Below are 13,038 nucleotides of genomic sequence, written 5' to 3' on the forward strand. Positions count from 1 at the left end.
TGGGGGGGGGGATTATGCCCTTGACTCGAAGCCAAATGGCAGAAATGGGTGAAGTGAGAGATCCACAGGTAGACCAAGGTTCTGAGGAGGAATTTGGCTCAGTGCAGGATGAGAGCACGGGAGAACAGAACCCAGAACTCAGAAAAATGCTCCTAGCCCAACAGCATGAACTGAGGGTGAGGGAAATGGAGGAAAGATTAGAGAGAGAAAGAATGGAGGAAAGGGAGAAACAAAGACAATTTGAAATGGAGAGGGAGAGAGAGAAAATTGCTCTGGAAAAAGAAAGGATGGCGTTTGAGTTAAGAAAATTGGAAATGATGAATCAGAACAATAATAACAATAGAGATTCTGAGGTGGGCCAATTGTCTAAAACTGACTTGAAGAAATTCCCTGTGTACCACAAGGGAGATTGCCCTGAGGTGTTCTTTTCCCTCGTGGAAAGAGCGTTTGTGGACTTCTCAGTAAGGGAAACTGAGAAGATGACCATTATGCGATCTTTAATCAGTGGCAGCCTGGCAGAAGTCTATGCAGAGATGCCAGTGGAACTGCTGAAAGACTTCGCTGAGTTTAAAAAACTGGTGTTTGCCAGACATGGGATAAATGCGGAACAGATGAGGCAAAGATTCAGGTCACTCACAAAGAAACCAGAGCAGACTTTTACCCAAGTGGGGGCCCAACTGGTGAGGCTGCTAGAGAAATGGCTGTCTCAGGAGGGGACAGAGACCTTCCAGCAGCTCAAAGACCTGATAGCGCTGGAACAGTTTTATTCAGTCCTGCATGGGGAACTGAAGTTCCAGGTGAGGGAGAGGAAACCGAAATCAGTGGCAGAAGCGGCAGAGATCGCAGATTTTATTTACCAAATAAGAAAGCCCTTAGGTGCTGAGGGGAAATCTGTAGGTAAACCCAAAGAAACCTACAGCAAGTACTCTCAGGGACCAGGGAAAAACCAGCAAGGGGGAGGGGCCCATGTTGAAGGGAAGCCCTCAGACATGAAACCACAAAGACCTCAGATTTTGGAGGGAAAACCAAAAACAGATGAGAAAGACTCCAAGTACAGCAGAAAATGTTATTTCTGTCAAGGAAAGGGCCATCTAATCTCAGAGTGTGAGAAATTAAAGCAGCTAAAGGGAAATGTGCCTCATGATTTGAGTGGAACCAAGCCAAAAGCTGTGTTCTGTGTCCAGAAAGAGCAAAGCTCCTTGCCACTGAGGGAGCCTGTTGCCATGGCGACTCAATCTGGAACAGTTACATCTGCTGATCAGGCTGGGGAAAATGGTCCTCTTGTGGAGGTCAAGCGCTGCTTACTAGTGAGGACAGATTCGCAGTTGTTTGAGACCGCAGGGGTGGACGTAGGAATACTTGACCATCAGTATAGGGGGCTAAGGGATACTTGTTCCCAGGTGACCCTGTGCCATCCAGACATTATTCCTAGGGAGTATATAATCCCAAATGAGAGCCTAAAGGTGGCAGGGATTGAGGGGCAGGTGATCTCACTGCCAGTAGCTGAGGTACCTGTGAGCTTTCAAGGCTGGAGGGGAGTTTGGCGGCTAGCGATTTCATCGACTCTGCCAGCAGCCGTGCTCGTGGGAAATGACCTGGCTGAACATGTGAAACGGGTGCTAGTGATTACACGTTCACAAGCTACCACGGGGACAGTTCAGGGGGGTACTGTCGAGCCCGAGGCTGAAGCAGATGAGGGGAGTTCCGAAGCTGTGGTAGAAACCTTAACCACAGACAGCAAATTTGGCCAAGAGCAAAAGGCAGACGCCACTCTCCGAAAGTGTTTTGAAAAGGTGACAGACACCCAGTTAACACCTGAAACCACAGCGAGATTTCGCGAGAAAAAGGAAATTTTATATAGAGAGACCCTGATGAATATCTCAAAAGGGGGAGATGGGATCAGAAGTCAGCTAGTGGTACCTGAAAAGTATCGCCCCATGATCTTACAAAGGGGGCACTCTGACATGTTTGCTGCGCACTTAGGGGTGAACAAAACCCAGCAGAGAATCACACAAAATTTTTACTGGCCTGAAATAGGGAAGCAGATCAAGGAGTTCTGTAAACAATGTGATGTGTGTCAGAGGCAGGGGAATAACCGTGACAGGACCAAAGCAAAGTTGTGCCCTTTGCCTGTGATTGACACCCCGTTCAAATGTATAGGAGTGGATATTGTGGGACCTTTGCCCAAGGCCACAAAGAGGGGGAACCGGTTCATTCTCACCATTGTGGACCATGCCATGAGGTACCCCGAAGCCATTCCCTTGACTAACATCGAAACTAACACAGTGGCAGATGCCTTGGTGGGGTATATGTCCAGAATGGGATTTGCCTCAGAAATAATCACAGATTTGGGCACATCGTTTACATCAAAGCTCATGAAACGGTTATGGCAAATCTGTGGAATTAAACACAAGGAAACCACTGCCTATCACCCCGAAAGTAATGGGTTAACGGAGAAGTTCAACGGGACTCTGATGCGCATGATTAGGGCTTACTTGGCAGAGAATCCAAACAATTGGGACCAGAAGCTGCAGTCCCTTTTGTTTGCTTATCGATCAGTGCCCCAAGCCAGTACCGGGTTCAGTCCGTTTGAACTTTTGTTTGGGAGAAGGGTGAAAGGTCCACTTGATTTAATCAAGCAGAATTGGGAGCAGATCACCCAGGATGACCCACAAGATGTTGTGACGTATACAGACACTTTAATAATTGACCTGAAGAGAAACCTAGAGCTAGCAGCAGAAAACCTGCAAGCTCAGAAGGTCAGACAGAAAACCTGGTATGACCAGAAAGCCAGGGAGAGGCACTTTAACCCAGGGGAGGAAGTGCTTTGGCCTAGGCCCTGCAAAGAGAACAAACTGCAGCTGGGTAGCCCAGAAATAAAATACTTGGGTCACATAGTAGGGGGAGGAGTGATCAAACCCCTAGAGGCCAAGATAGAAGCCGTTCGTGATTGGCCCAGACCCAACACCAAGAAAAAAGTCAAATCATTTCTTGGGTTGGTGGGCTACTACAGAAAGTTCATCCCGAGGTTTAGCGAGATGGCGACTCCGCTGACCGATCTGACGCGGAAGAAGACTGATGACCGCATCCCGTGGACCAGCGACTGTGAGGAGGCGTTCCGGAGGTTGAAGGAGGCGCTCATACATTATCCAGTGCTGCGTGCTCCCGACTTCGACCGGGAGTTCATCATCTACACCGATGCGTCTAACAGCGGGGTAGGAGCAGTTCTTTGCCAGGAGGATGAAAATGGTGACCAGCATCCAGTGTCCTACCTGAGTAGGAAACTCCAGAAAGGTGAGAGACATTTGGCAACCGTGGAAAAGGAGTGCCTGGCCATAGTATACGCGATCCAGAAGGCCAAACCTTACATCTGGGGAAGACATTTTGTTCTGTGCACTGACCACTCACCACTGCAGTGGTTAAAGACAATGAAAACCCATAATAGTAAACTTATGAGGTGGGCTTTAAACCTGCAAGATTATGACTTTGAAGTGAAGGTGGTCAGAGGGTCAATGAACTGTGTTGCTGACGCATTGTCAAGAAGACCCGAAGAGTGAAGACGGCGAAGAAACTATGGACTATGTATAGTTTGTTGACCAAAAGTTAAATGTACCTGTTTTTTTTTGAACAAGCTTGGTTTGTATTAATAAAGGTAACTTAATGTATTGTAAATGTTAATGTTTAAATGCCTAATTGATATGTTTAACCTAGAGTGTAAGTATGGGATTGTGTATGATAATGTTTAACTGTTTTGTGTTTTGATCCTGGTTGTTTTTTTGGAGAAAAGCACTTTAGCTTTTCCCCTGCAAAACAACTTATAAAGAGGGGAGGTGTTACATACAGCACTGATGGTACCTGTCTGTCATGGGTTTGGAGGGAAAGTTCCATCCTATGGGGAGTGGAAGGCGGGACATCAGGGGGAGGAGCTGTACTGTATATATATTTGGAGCTTGTGTGGAGATAAGAGTTGGAGTCTGTGTGTCAGACTGAGTACAACTGTGTGTCAGTTAGTACATACCTGATAGGTTCAGGTTTCTTTATAGGTAGCCAGAACTGATAGGTTCAGGGTCTGTGCTTTACTTTAAAGTGTTCTGTGTGAACCAAACTGTTGTATGTATGATTGAGACTAAGCCACGTTACAGTATCTTATTTACCTGATCTTTTTATTTACCCTGTTTGTTATTTAAATAAACCTTGTTCTTTTGTTTAGTAAAATCCATTCCTGGTCTGTGTGACTCCTTACAGGGAATGGTTGGTGGCAGCATAGTTAAAGTGTGGCATACTCCAGTAGGTCTGGGGTTGTCACATTGATCATGGCAAAGCGACCCTTTTTTAACAGCTGATCGGCGGTTTCAAAATGGCCGCCGGGAAAACAAAATGGCCACCCGCTGTGTTTCCTCGCTTTAGAGGCACCGAAAATGGCCGCCCCATGGAGGATCTTCGCTTAAAGGTTAGTTTTTAGCTCATAGGAACGCATTAATCGCGTCTTAATGCATTTCTATGGGCTTTTAAATATCGCTTAGCGATGAAATTGCTTAGCAACGTTTTTTCCGGAACAGATTAACGTTGCTAAGTGAGGCACCACTGTATATCTCTTTTAGTACAGTTGCAAACTGATTTGGAATATAAAGCAATATTTAAAACAAAACAAGTAAGAAAAGCAAAAGGAAACAGTACTGTCCAAAATCAAAGGATAATACCTGAATTCTAACTTTAGTTTATATAGATTTAAGTCTCTGGAGAAATTTTGAAGCATTTCCCAAATTATTTTTGAAAAAAAGTGAAATATGAGATGCTTTTTATGTTTTTCAAGAGAGGACTATCTAAACTTCTGAACTGGGAGCCCAGGACAATCAAACTGCAGGGTCCACAACCTTGCTGTACAGAATCATATGCCACAAGAAATTATAAAGGCATTTGAATTTAGTGAGTTACATCAATTTATTCACAGAAAATATGTCAGAAATATATGAATAGCTCAGTCACTAAAAATTTCACGCAGTACCAGGTATGACAGTCAGAGCATTATAACTCTGTAAGAAATTTCCTCTTCACTGACCACAGCAGGTTTTGTTTTGTTTTTTTGGTACAGAGAAGTCCTTCAGACTGCTCTACAGACTGATTCTATTATCTTGGCACAATGTCCACACGGCTGTTTGTTACAAGACTCGTGTAAGAGTAGATAATGGAGACATCAGGCACTAAGGGAAATCTACAGTTGATACATAAGCCCTTGAAACAAAATAATCCAGGTAAATAAACAAGAATTACTCACAATTATTTTAAGGAACTTTCTGAAACACAAACACTAATGGCAAAGAACATACCTGTAAGAAGCTAATTGCCATTAAAATTAGGCTATAGGAGCTAATTCCGCCGGTAAAAACTTCATTCAAATCCCTCTGAAGAAGAAACTGTTTTAATACTAAAATCAAGTAAGGCAGCACTGTGTATTTCTGCAAGTGAAAAGAAAAGTTAGTGTTCTATACAACAAATTCTAGAAGAAAAATGCTGTGGTTAAATTTATTTATTATGATGTATAAAGGAATTAATATCACAAAAATAAATAAAAGGAGTAGAGACGTTTTATGCATTCTTGGTCACACAATACCTATCAGCCCCTGGTTGTCTAACAGAGCTACTATTTCTGCTTTATTCACTCCTTCATTATCTAGAATCATGTGAAAGAGTTTAATGTATTAAAATATTGTGAATTCTAACAAAAAAATACAAATAGTCACAGGTATTAAAAACATTACATCAATTAAGATCCAAGGATGGGCAGGAGGGAGGACTTAAGGGTTTTCAGCTCCTCCTACACACTCTACCCATGCCCAAAAATGGCCAAAAGCAGTGATTTCAGAAAACAAAGCAAAAACAAGAACGGTGTGATTTAACTTTTGCTATTTGTTTTGTTCTCGGGATCTCTTTTATGGTAGGGTGTCTTGGGGTACACCTCAAAGCCCCAAAAGTAAAACTGCTGTTCCTGGGGCCTTGTTTTGGCCAAAAGGCCATTTTCTGAAAACAATTTGCTAATGCTTTTGTTATTTTTAAATGAGTTCTAAGTCAATTTTAAGTTTTATGGTTAATTCTTTCCCCCTTAATGAGCTTTGTGGGCCTCAAAATGCCCCTGGTAGGAGCCAGCATGATGTGGACTTCCTCTCACTGACAGATGTGCACATAAGTAATTGCTGCTACTGAGCCTCTAGGTATGTGATCCATCCCACACCGGGTCTGCTGAAGCCTTTGCCTCTGTTACAGAACCAGGTAGCAGTGGCCACAGACTAAGAATCGCAAGATCCATCACAACTGCGAACCAGTCTCCCTGAAGAAAATGCACTTTTGCAGGAGTCTTGCTACGAGATACAAAGGAGTGGTTGTTGCATGGACAATTTGTGACCTCTTCTTCCCTTCTGGCATTACTGTTCTAGTGTACAGTATTCTCCCTTCAGCAGGTAACTGCTAAAAAATACTTCTTCACAGAAGGTCTATCCTCTTTTGTTGCGATCTGTCTCAGCCAATCTCTTTAGATGTTCCTTAATCACTGACTGTGCTCCACTGTGAGAGGTGAGATTGGTTTTCAGCAACATCACAGCTTCATTTCAGGCTTCTGAAAGAACTTGCTTTTCTCACCAACACATGCTTTGGTAATCACATAGTAATCAGTTTGGATCCAGCTATGAAGTTAAGGCTAGATGCACCTCTCGAAACAACTCATGCTAGAGAAATATTTGTTACTATAAGACAAGGGAAACTAGAGTAGACACTGTGAATGCAGAAACTGTTGATACAAATTACCGTGGCATCATTTAATTTAACTAGGTATATGAAAAACATGAACACCACAGTATCTCCAGTGTCAAGCTGAATCATCTTGTCTTTGCTCTTCTGAGAACAGTGTCTGTCTCCAGTATGTGTTGGAGCCTCTGTATTTGAAGAGTACCTTACAAAATAATGATGGCTGACAGATTATGTACCACATATTCTTATACACTTGACACTGAATCTAACCTGGAAATTCTGTCCAAATAAGGGTAGATGTGTAGCTTCTCTATTCTATGGTTCACCATTTCCTTTGTGAATTTACTGTGAATACCTTTCCTGGGATTAAAAAAGACAGGGCACTGTAGTGATACTGCATTTCCCCCAAAGGAATACATCAAGAAGAAATTGGATGCAAGCATGTGACTCATGGAGGTAAATTATTAAACCCTCAAAATCACTTGACTGCTGTTTTTTTCCCTAAAGTTCTGTTTCACAGTGTGAAGTTTTTCAGGACTCTGAGAGCAAAAATCATTATTTTATTTTGGGACAACACAGAAAAAGTTGGAGCATTTTCTGGAAAAGCAGGATTATTCTACAACACCTATGTTTACTCATTATGTATGTGATTCTGAGACACAAGAAGGGCAGTCCAATTCTTATGTCTGAGGAAGTGGACTTGTCCATGAAAGCTCACATTAAAATGTTAATTTTAAGGTGCCACAACATTTTTGTCGTCCTCTTCTTGCCTAACAGGAAGGGTGGAGAAACCTTCCCCAAGAAGGCTTGCAACAGATATACATTGCTTCCAGTAGCCACCAACCCATGCTCACAGAAACTCAAATGTCCTCAAGTCACCTTTTCTCTAAAGGAATAGATGTCTTCACATGTGACTTTTCAGGATAGGCTTTAGCAGAAGTGTCTCAAAGATCAAACCATAACCACTTAGAACACTGGTTCCAAAACAGGGTAACATATCCCACTGGATGGCATGAATAAATTCCAATTGGGAAAGCGATGTAGATAGTTCTATTTTTATTTTTAATTTAACTTATGCAATTTTTGTTAAAAGAGAGGTGCATGATGGTTAAAGAGAAATGGGGAGACAAGAGGATTTATCAAAAATTAAAACAGGACACGATGCCAAGGTTTGAAAACTATCAGCTTCGAAAGATAACTCTTGTGATTGTCAGTGATGTCCCACTGAAATGAAAAGGCCTGTGAGGAGGAAGAATGAGAGCTTCTAGTTTAAGATTAGACAGTTTACACTAAGGAGACTTTTTTCTCTCATTGGTCTACAGCAGCACTAGAAATTGGCATTTGAGAAACAAATGCCAATGTCTACCATGGAAAGACAAGGTGGAAAGTTAGCCTTGAGTTATCGGTTCACATGATAATCTTTGAGCCATAAGTTCTGCAAATAATTGCCCAGATGCCTACTAAGAACAGAGACCCATCAATGGGTCTACCATGAATTCTGTTACCTTTCTCACTGTTTTGTGATGTTCCCTAGGCATGCTAGGCCCTAGGATACACGAAGCCTGAAGAAATTTGGAACTGGATGTTCAGCCCACGTCTATAATGTGGAAGCTCTCACCAGGATGGAGCACATGGCAACTGCTCATATAAAAAACAAGGTTTCATGGTTTTTAACAAAACAATGCTGCTACTTTGTTTTTTGGGATTTCTCACCCTCTGAGGACACCTCAGATGTAAGGATATAGTAATGAAGTCATCAACCACCAGAACCTATACACTGTCCACAATGTTTGAAGAAAGGTTAGAGAATGATTGGTTAAAATTATTCAGTACTGTATTTTTCTGTGTATAAGACAATAGTTTTGTCTAAAATCTTTAGACTAAAAATCGAGGGTCGTCTTATGCATGGAAGTAAGGTGAGGAGAGAAGAAAAACAAGTTGAGGGGGAAAGGGATCAAAGCAATCCCGCAGCTGCATGAAGGGGAAAGGGATCAAAGCGATCGTGGAGCTGTGGGGTTGCTTTGATTTCTTTTGCCCTCCACTTACTAAGCCCTACTTAGATTTCTTAATTTTGGGTTAGAAAAGGGGGGCTTATACATGGGACATCTTATACATGGAAAAATGCGGTACACTGGGCTAGTTGGGTTACATCAGGTTAATGGATACCAGTTAAATAATCTTGGGAAAAGTGCCATCAGATGTTAGGTAAGATAGGGGATTATGAAGTGTACTTAGTATCTGCTATCTGATGCTCAAAATGGCATTTGAACACAAAATCTATTTTCTGATATTAATTTTCTGCCAGTTGCAGTATATTACTAAAATTCTAAAAACAGAGAAAATATTAGGATATAGCAAATGTTGTTCTTTTGCTCTTTTACTTTACCTTCATATAGTCTTTGATAAGTTGAGCTGCCTTCACACCAGTTTCCACATTAAAACTAATGTCAACTTTCACTTCTGTTTCCTGGTCAGTAAGTTTTATTATTGGTACCTGAAAAAGTAGTTAAATCAGTTGTTAAAACAATGCTAACAAGTATCTAGAAGCTGAGTCAAGGCAACTGGACTTCTTTATTAGGTTGAAACGTTTCGCTACTCATTGAAGTAGCTTCTTCAGTCTGAGGAGTTTGTAGGAGACCCCTGATATATCCTCCATGTTGGTTTCATTCCCCCCTGGTCTGAATAGGCTCGTTAGATGGACAAAGGGCGGGTGTATGTGAGTGAAAATCCCACTTCTGCAGTAATTCTCCACACATTGTCATGGGTCATTCACAGTCATAATGGTCTTTCTGGTGGGTGTGGTCCTGTTCCTGATCTCTCTTCAGAATGAAAAAGCTACTTCCATGAGTAGTGAAACGTTTCAACGTAATAAGAAAAGTCCAGTTGCCTTGACTCAACTTCCAGATAACCTCACCTGGATGACTAAGAATCTTCACAAGATAATGTCAACAACTAGTCTATCATTTTTGGGGGTTGATCATTTAGTCCATCAAGTCATTTTTTTTTTTAAAAAAAAAAACATCCAAACTCAGCCTGTAATAGAGACCTGGGCAAAGTGTGGCCCGAGAGCCACATACGGCCCGCGAGCCACTCCTGTCCAGCCCGCAGACAGTTTTGAACATCAAAACCATTTATAGCTTTTTGTCTAAAGTTGATCAGTTGCTTATCTTTAACATACCGCAAAAAACCTCTTTAGTATTTGTGAAGATTAACAAGTTTAAAATAAAAACAATCATAACATCACTGTTTCATTTAATTTTTAAGTAAAGTTGGTTTAGCCCCCAAACACAGTTCAGATTTTTCATGTGCCCCCCCCAATAGAAATTAATTGCCCACCCCTACTGTAATAGCAACTTTATACTGTATTGGATAAATGCTAGAGTGGAGAACAACTGGCTCCCCAATTGTTGCTGGACTCCAACTTCCATCAGCACTACCCAGCATGACCAATGACCACTTACCGTATTTTTCGCACCATAAGACGCACTTTTCCCCCACAAAACAGGGGGGTGGAAAGTCTGTGCGTCTTATGGAGAGAAGAAAACAGATTATATTTTCCTGTTTTCTTCTCCTAAAAAATTGGTGTGTCTTATGGAAAGATGCGTCTTATGGAGCGAAAAATATGGTAGTCTATGTTTCTCTAACATTTTTACAAAGGAATGCCTGCAAAAAGTGTTAGAAAACTTCAACTAATGAAAAACAAATTTCCAAGAGTTTATTTATTTATTCAACTTGTATGCAGCATGTGACTCTAGTACTATTCCATTTCTACCAACTTTTCGTTTGCTTTTCAGAGCTATTCAAGTTCTTTTTTTCTTTTTTTACTTTTGAAATCTTTAACCATTTGGGACCAGAGTACTTGGACTCTTTACCTGTTTCTTCAAATGTTTGGGGAAGCCTTGTCTTGGTATACACTGTTAACATTCAATTATTTTGACAACCAGGTGGTAGAACTCCATCTGGGGAGATCAAACTGGTCTCTGGGATTAGATGAATGGTTCTGAACCATGAATTTCTTTGACTGCAATTCCCAGAAGCCTCCACTACCAGCTATGCTGGCCAGGATTTCTGGGAATTGCAGTCTAGGACTCCTAGGTTACTCACGGTTGGGAAACACTGGTTTAGATAGATGACAACCCAAAATATTTTTATCCTAGTAGATACATGGCTTGGCTTGCTTCTTAATTTTTAAAATATTATGCTTCTGATTACTTGTTACATTATTCAGCCTGATTTTGGCTCAATACATTACTATTTGTAAGTTAGAATGTCAGCAGCTAACTTGAGAATCTTAAATGTAAATTAGAAAGTAAAGCTATACATATTAGCAAAAATATTTTGTCTCTGGGATTGATTTATTTTGTTTCCACCACAGATGTAAAGACCAGGAGGAAAAGACACAAAAGAAAGCTCCTGAAGAGTTAACACACTTTAACTATTGATTGCAACTGAGTAAGACGGTGTTTCATATTTCACTTCCATTTTGGTCACATTCTCTAATGTAAAGTAAGACCAGAAGTAGCAAATAACATCAGGTCCTTTTAAAATAAGTCCTGATATTTAGTGCCTTAAACATGAGAAATAGTGATTCAGGGATTTCTTGTAGATTGATTCACTTACATCAAAGGCACTCACTTCTCAGTGCATTTACCATTAGAATGCTAAACACCACCTCCTCTTCTATGGCAATGCCCTAGTCTAAAAACAGCATATGTATCTGTTTACTGAGAGTTCAAGTAACTGACTTGAACCTCTGAACTTTTAAAGGTGGTGACAGTACTAGAGATTTAAGTTGAAAGAGAAAGGTGTTATTTTACCTTTTTAACTTGAGAGAAAAATGAGAGGAGAGAAAAAGTGAAACTCTGAGGATGCCGTTAAACAAAGGCTGCCTGCAAACTTTGTTTCAGAGTAGTGTGGTATCTAACGTAAGTCCCCATCAAAGATTATGACTCATAAGCTAAAGGCAGCCTAATATGTGCCAAGAGTAATCTTTAAATGTCAGCACCAGCAAAGCTGGGGACAGCAGAGATGCTACACCATTTGTAAATGATGATGTCAAGATCTTAACTCAGGAACTTAAATAACAAAAACAAAGGAAAATGAACTGCACTGTTTGTAATACAAAAGAAGATTCAACACCAAGACATAAAGATGGTCCTTGAGTCAGTATCAAGACGTCTGAATCAGATTAAGTAATGTATATGACAAATGTTTTAATGTGTGTTATGTGCCATCAAGTTGGAACTAACTTATAGTGACGCTAACAGTACTTTCAAGATGAGATATGAATGAAGTGATTTTCCATCATTTCCAAATCTGTTTCCACCCAAATCTGTTTATCACTCAATCCATTACACCATACTGGGTAACCTATGACAAATGTTAGGTAAAGTTAAAGGTAAAGGTTCCCCTTGACACTTAGTCCAGTCATGTCTGACTCTAGGAGGCGGTACTCATCCCCGTCTCCAAGCCGTAGAGCCAGTGTTTGTCCGTAGACAGTTTCCGTGGTCATGTGGTCAGCGCGACTAGACACAGAACGCTGTTACCTTCCCACTCACATTTACATGCTTTTGAGCTGCTAGATTGGCAGGAGCTGGGACAAGCGACAGGAGCTCACTCCGTCGTGTGGATTTGATCTTACGACTGCTGGTCTTCTGACCTTGTAGCACAGAGGCTTCTGCGGTTTAACCCACAGCGCCACCACATCCCAGGACAAATGTTAGCTACTAAAAAATCAGCTTGAGCATTAACATGAATGGAACTTATTGAATAAAGTGCAGCCCTCCAGATGTTGAATGACTATTCCATCATCCATTCCTTCACTGAGCAGGGCGATTATAGCTGATGTGAAACAAAGTCAAATAACATCTGATAGGGAAATGCTCTTCCTTATCAGGACAGATTTATGTTCTAGGAAGTCTGAAGAAGGCACATGGAGCAGCTTTGAAAGAAAGTGCCAAAATGGGCAAAGCAGGAATATTTGTATATTGCTAGAGTAGCTATAGGGTGGCTCAAAAGCTCCAATCGCACTTGGGCCAGTTAAGGCACCCCTACAAATTCCAGAAGTTTGCTTCAGTGTTATCAAGTCAACATTCGTGGCACTGGAACAAAAATACTTGGTGTTAGTTGCTGCACTTCCCCCCAAAACAAAACAAAACAAACAAACAAAAAACCAAAGGTGAGAAGCACCAAAACCAGAACAAGATTGACACCTGAAGCTTCAATGAAAGAAAAATTATGCCCTGGAAATTCCAGTTACTGAATCTGGGTTTCCTCTGCAATGGGCTCGAATCACCC

At 41.2% G+C, this 13,038-nt stretch overlaps 1 protein-coding gene across 4 annotated transcripts in view; it reads right to left on the reverse strand.

Moving 5' to 3' along the window:
* TENT4A (terminal nucleotidyltransferase 4A) overlaps positions 1-13,038 on the reverse strand; it is a 56,687-nt gene that overhangs the window by 24,228 nt on the left and 19,421 nt on the right. For all 4 annotated transcript variants that reach the window (XM_078392567.1, XM_020795589.3, XM_020795587.3 and 1 more), the window contains exons 5-6: positions 9,128-9,235; positions 5,328-5,456 (exon numbers count right to left, since the gene is read on the reverse strand). In XM_078392567.1, the coding sequence (XP_078248693.1) occupies positions 5,328-5,456; positions 9,128-9,235 (237 nt within the window). The remainder of the gene's footprint in view (positions 1-5,327; positions 5,457-9,127; positions 9,236-13,038) is intronic.

The sequence above is a fragment of the Pogona vitticeps genome, chromosome 4 (genome assembly GCF_051106095.1).
Source record: "Pogona vitticeps strain Pit_001003342236 chromosome 4, PviZW2.1, whole genome shotgun sequence".
NCBI classification, from domain to species: Eukaryota; Metazoa; Chordata; class Lepidosauria; order Squamata; family Agamidae; genus Pogona; species Pogona vitticeps.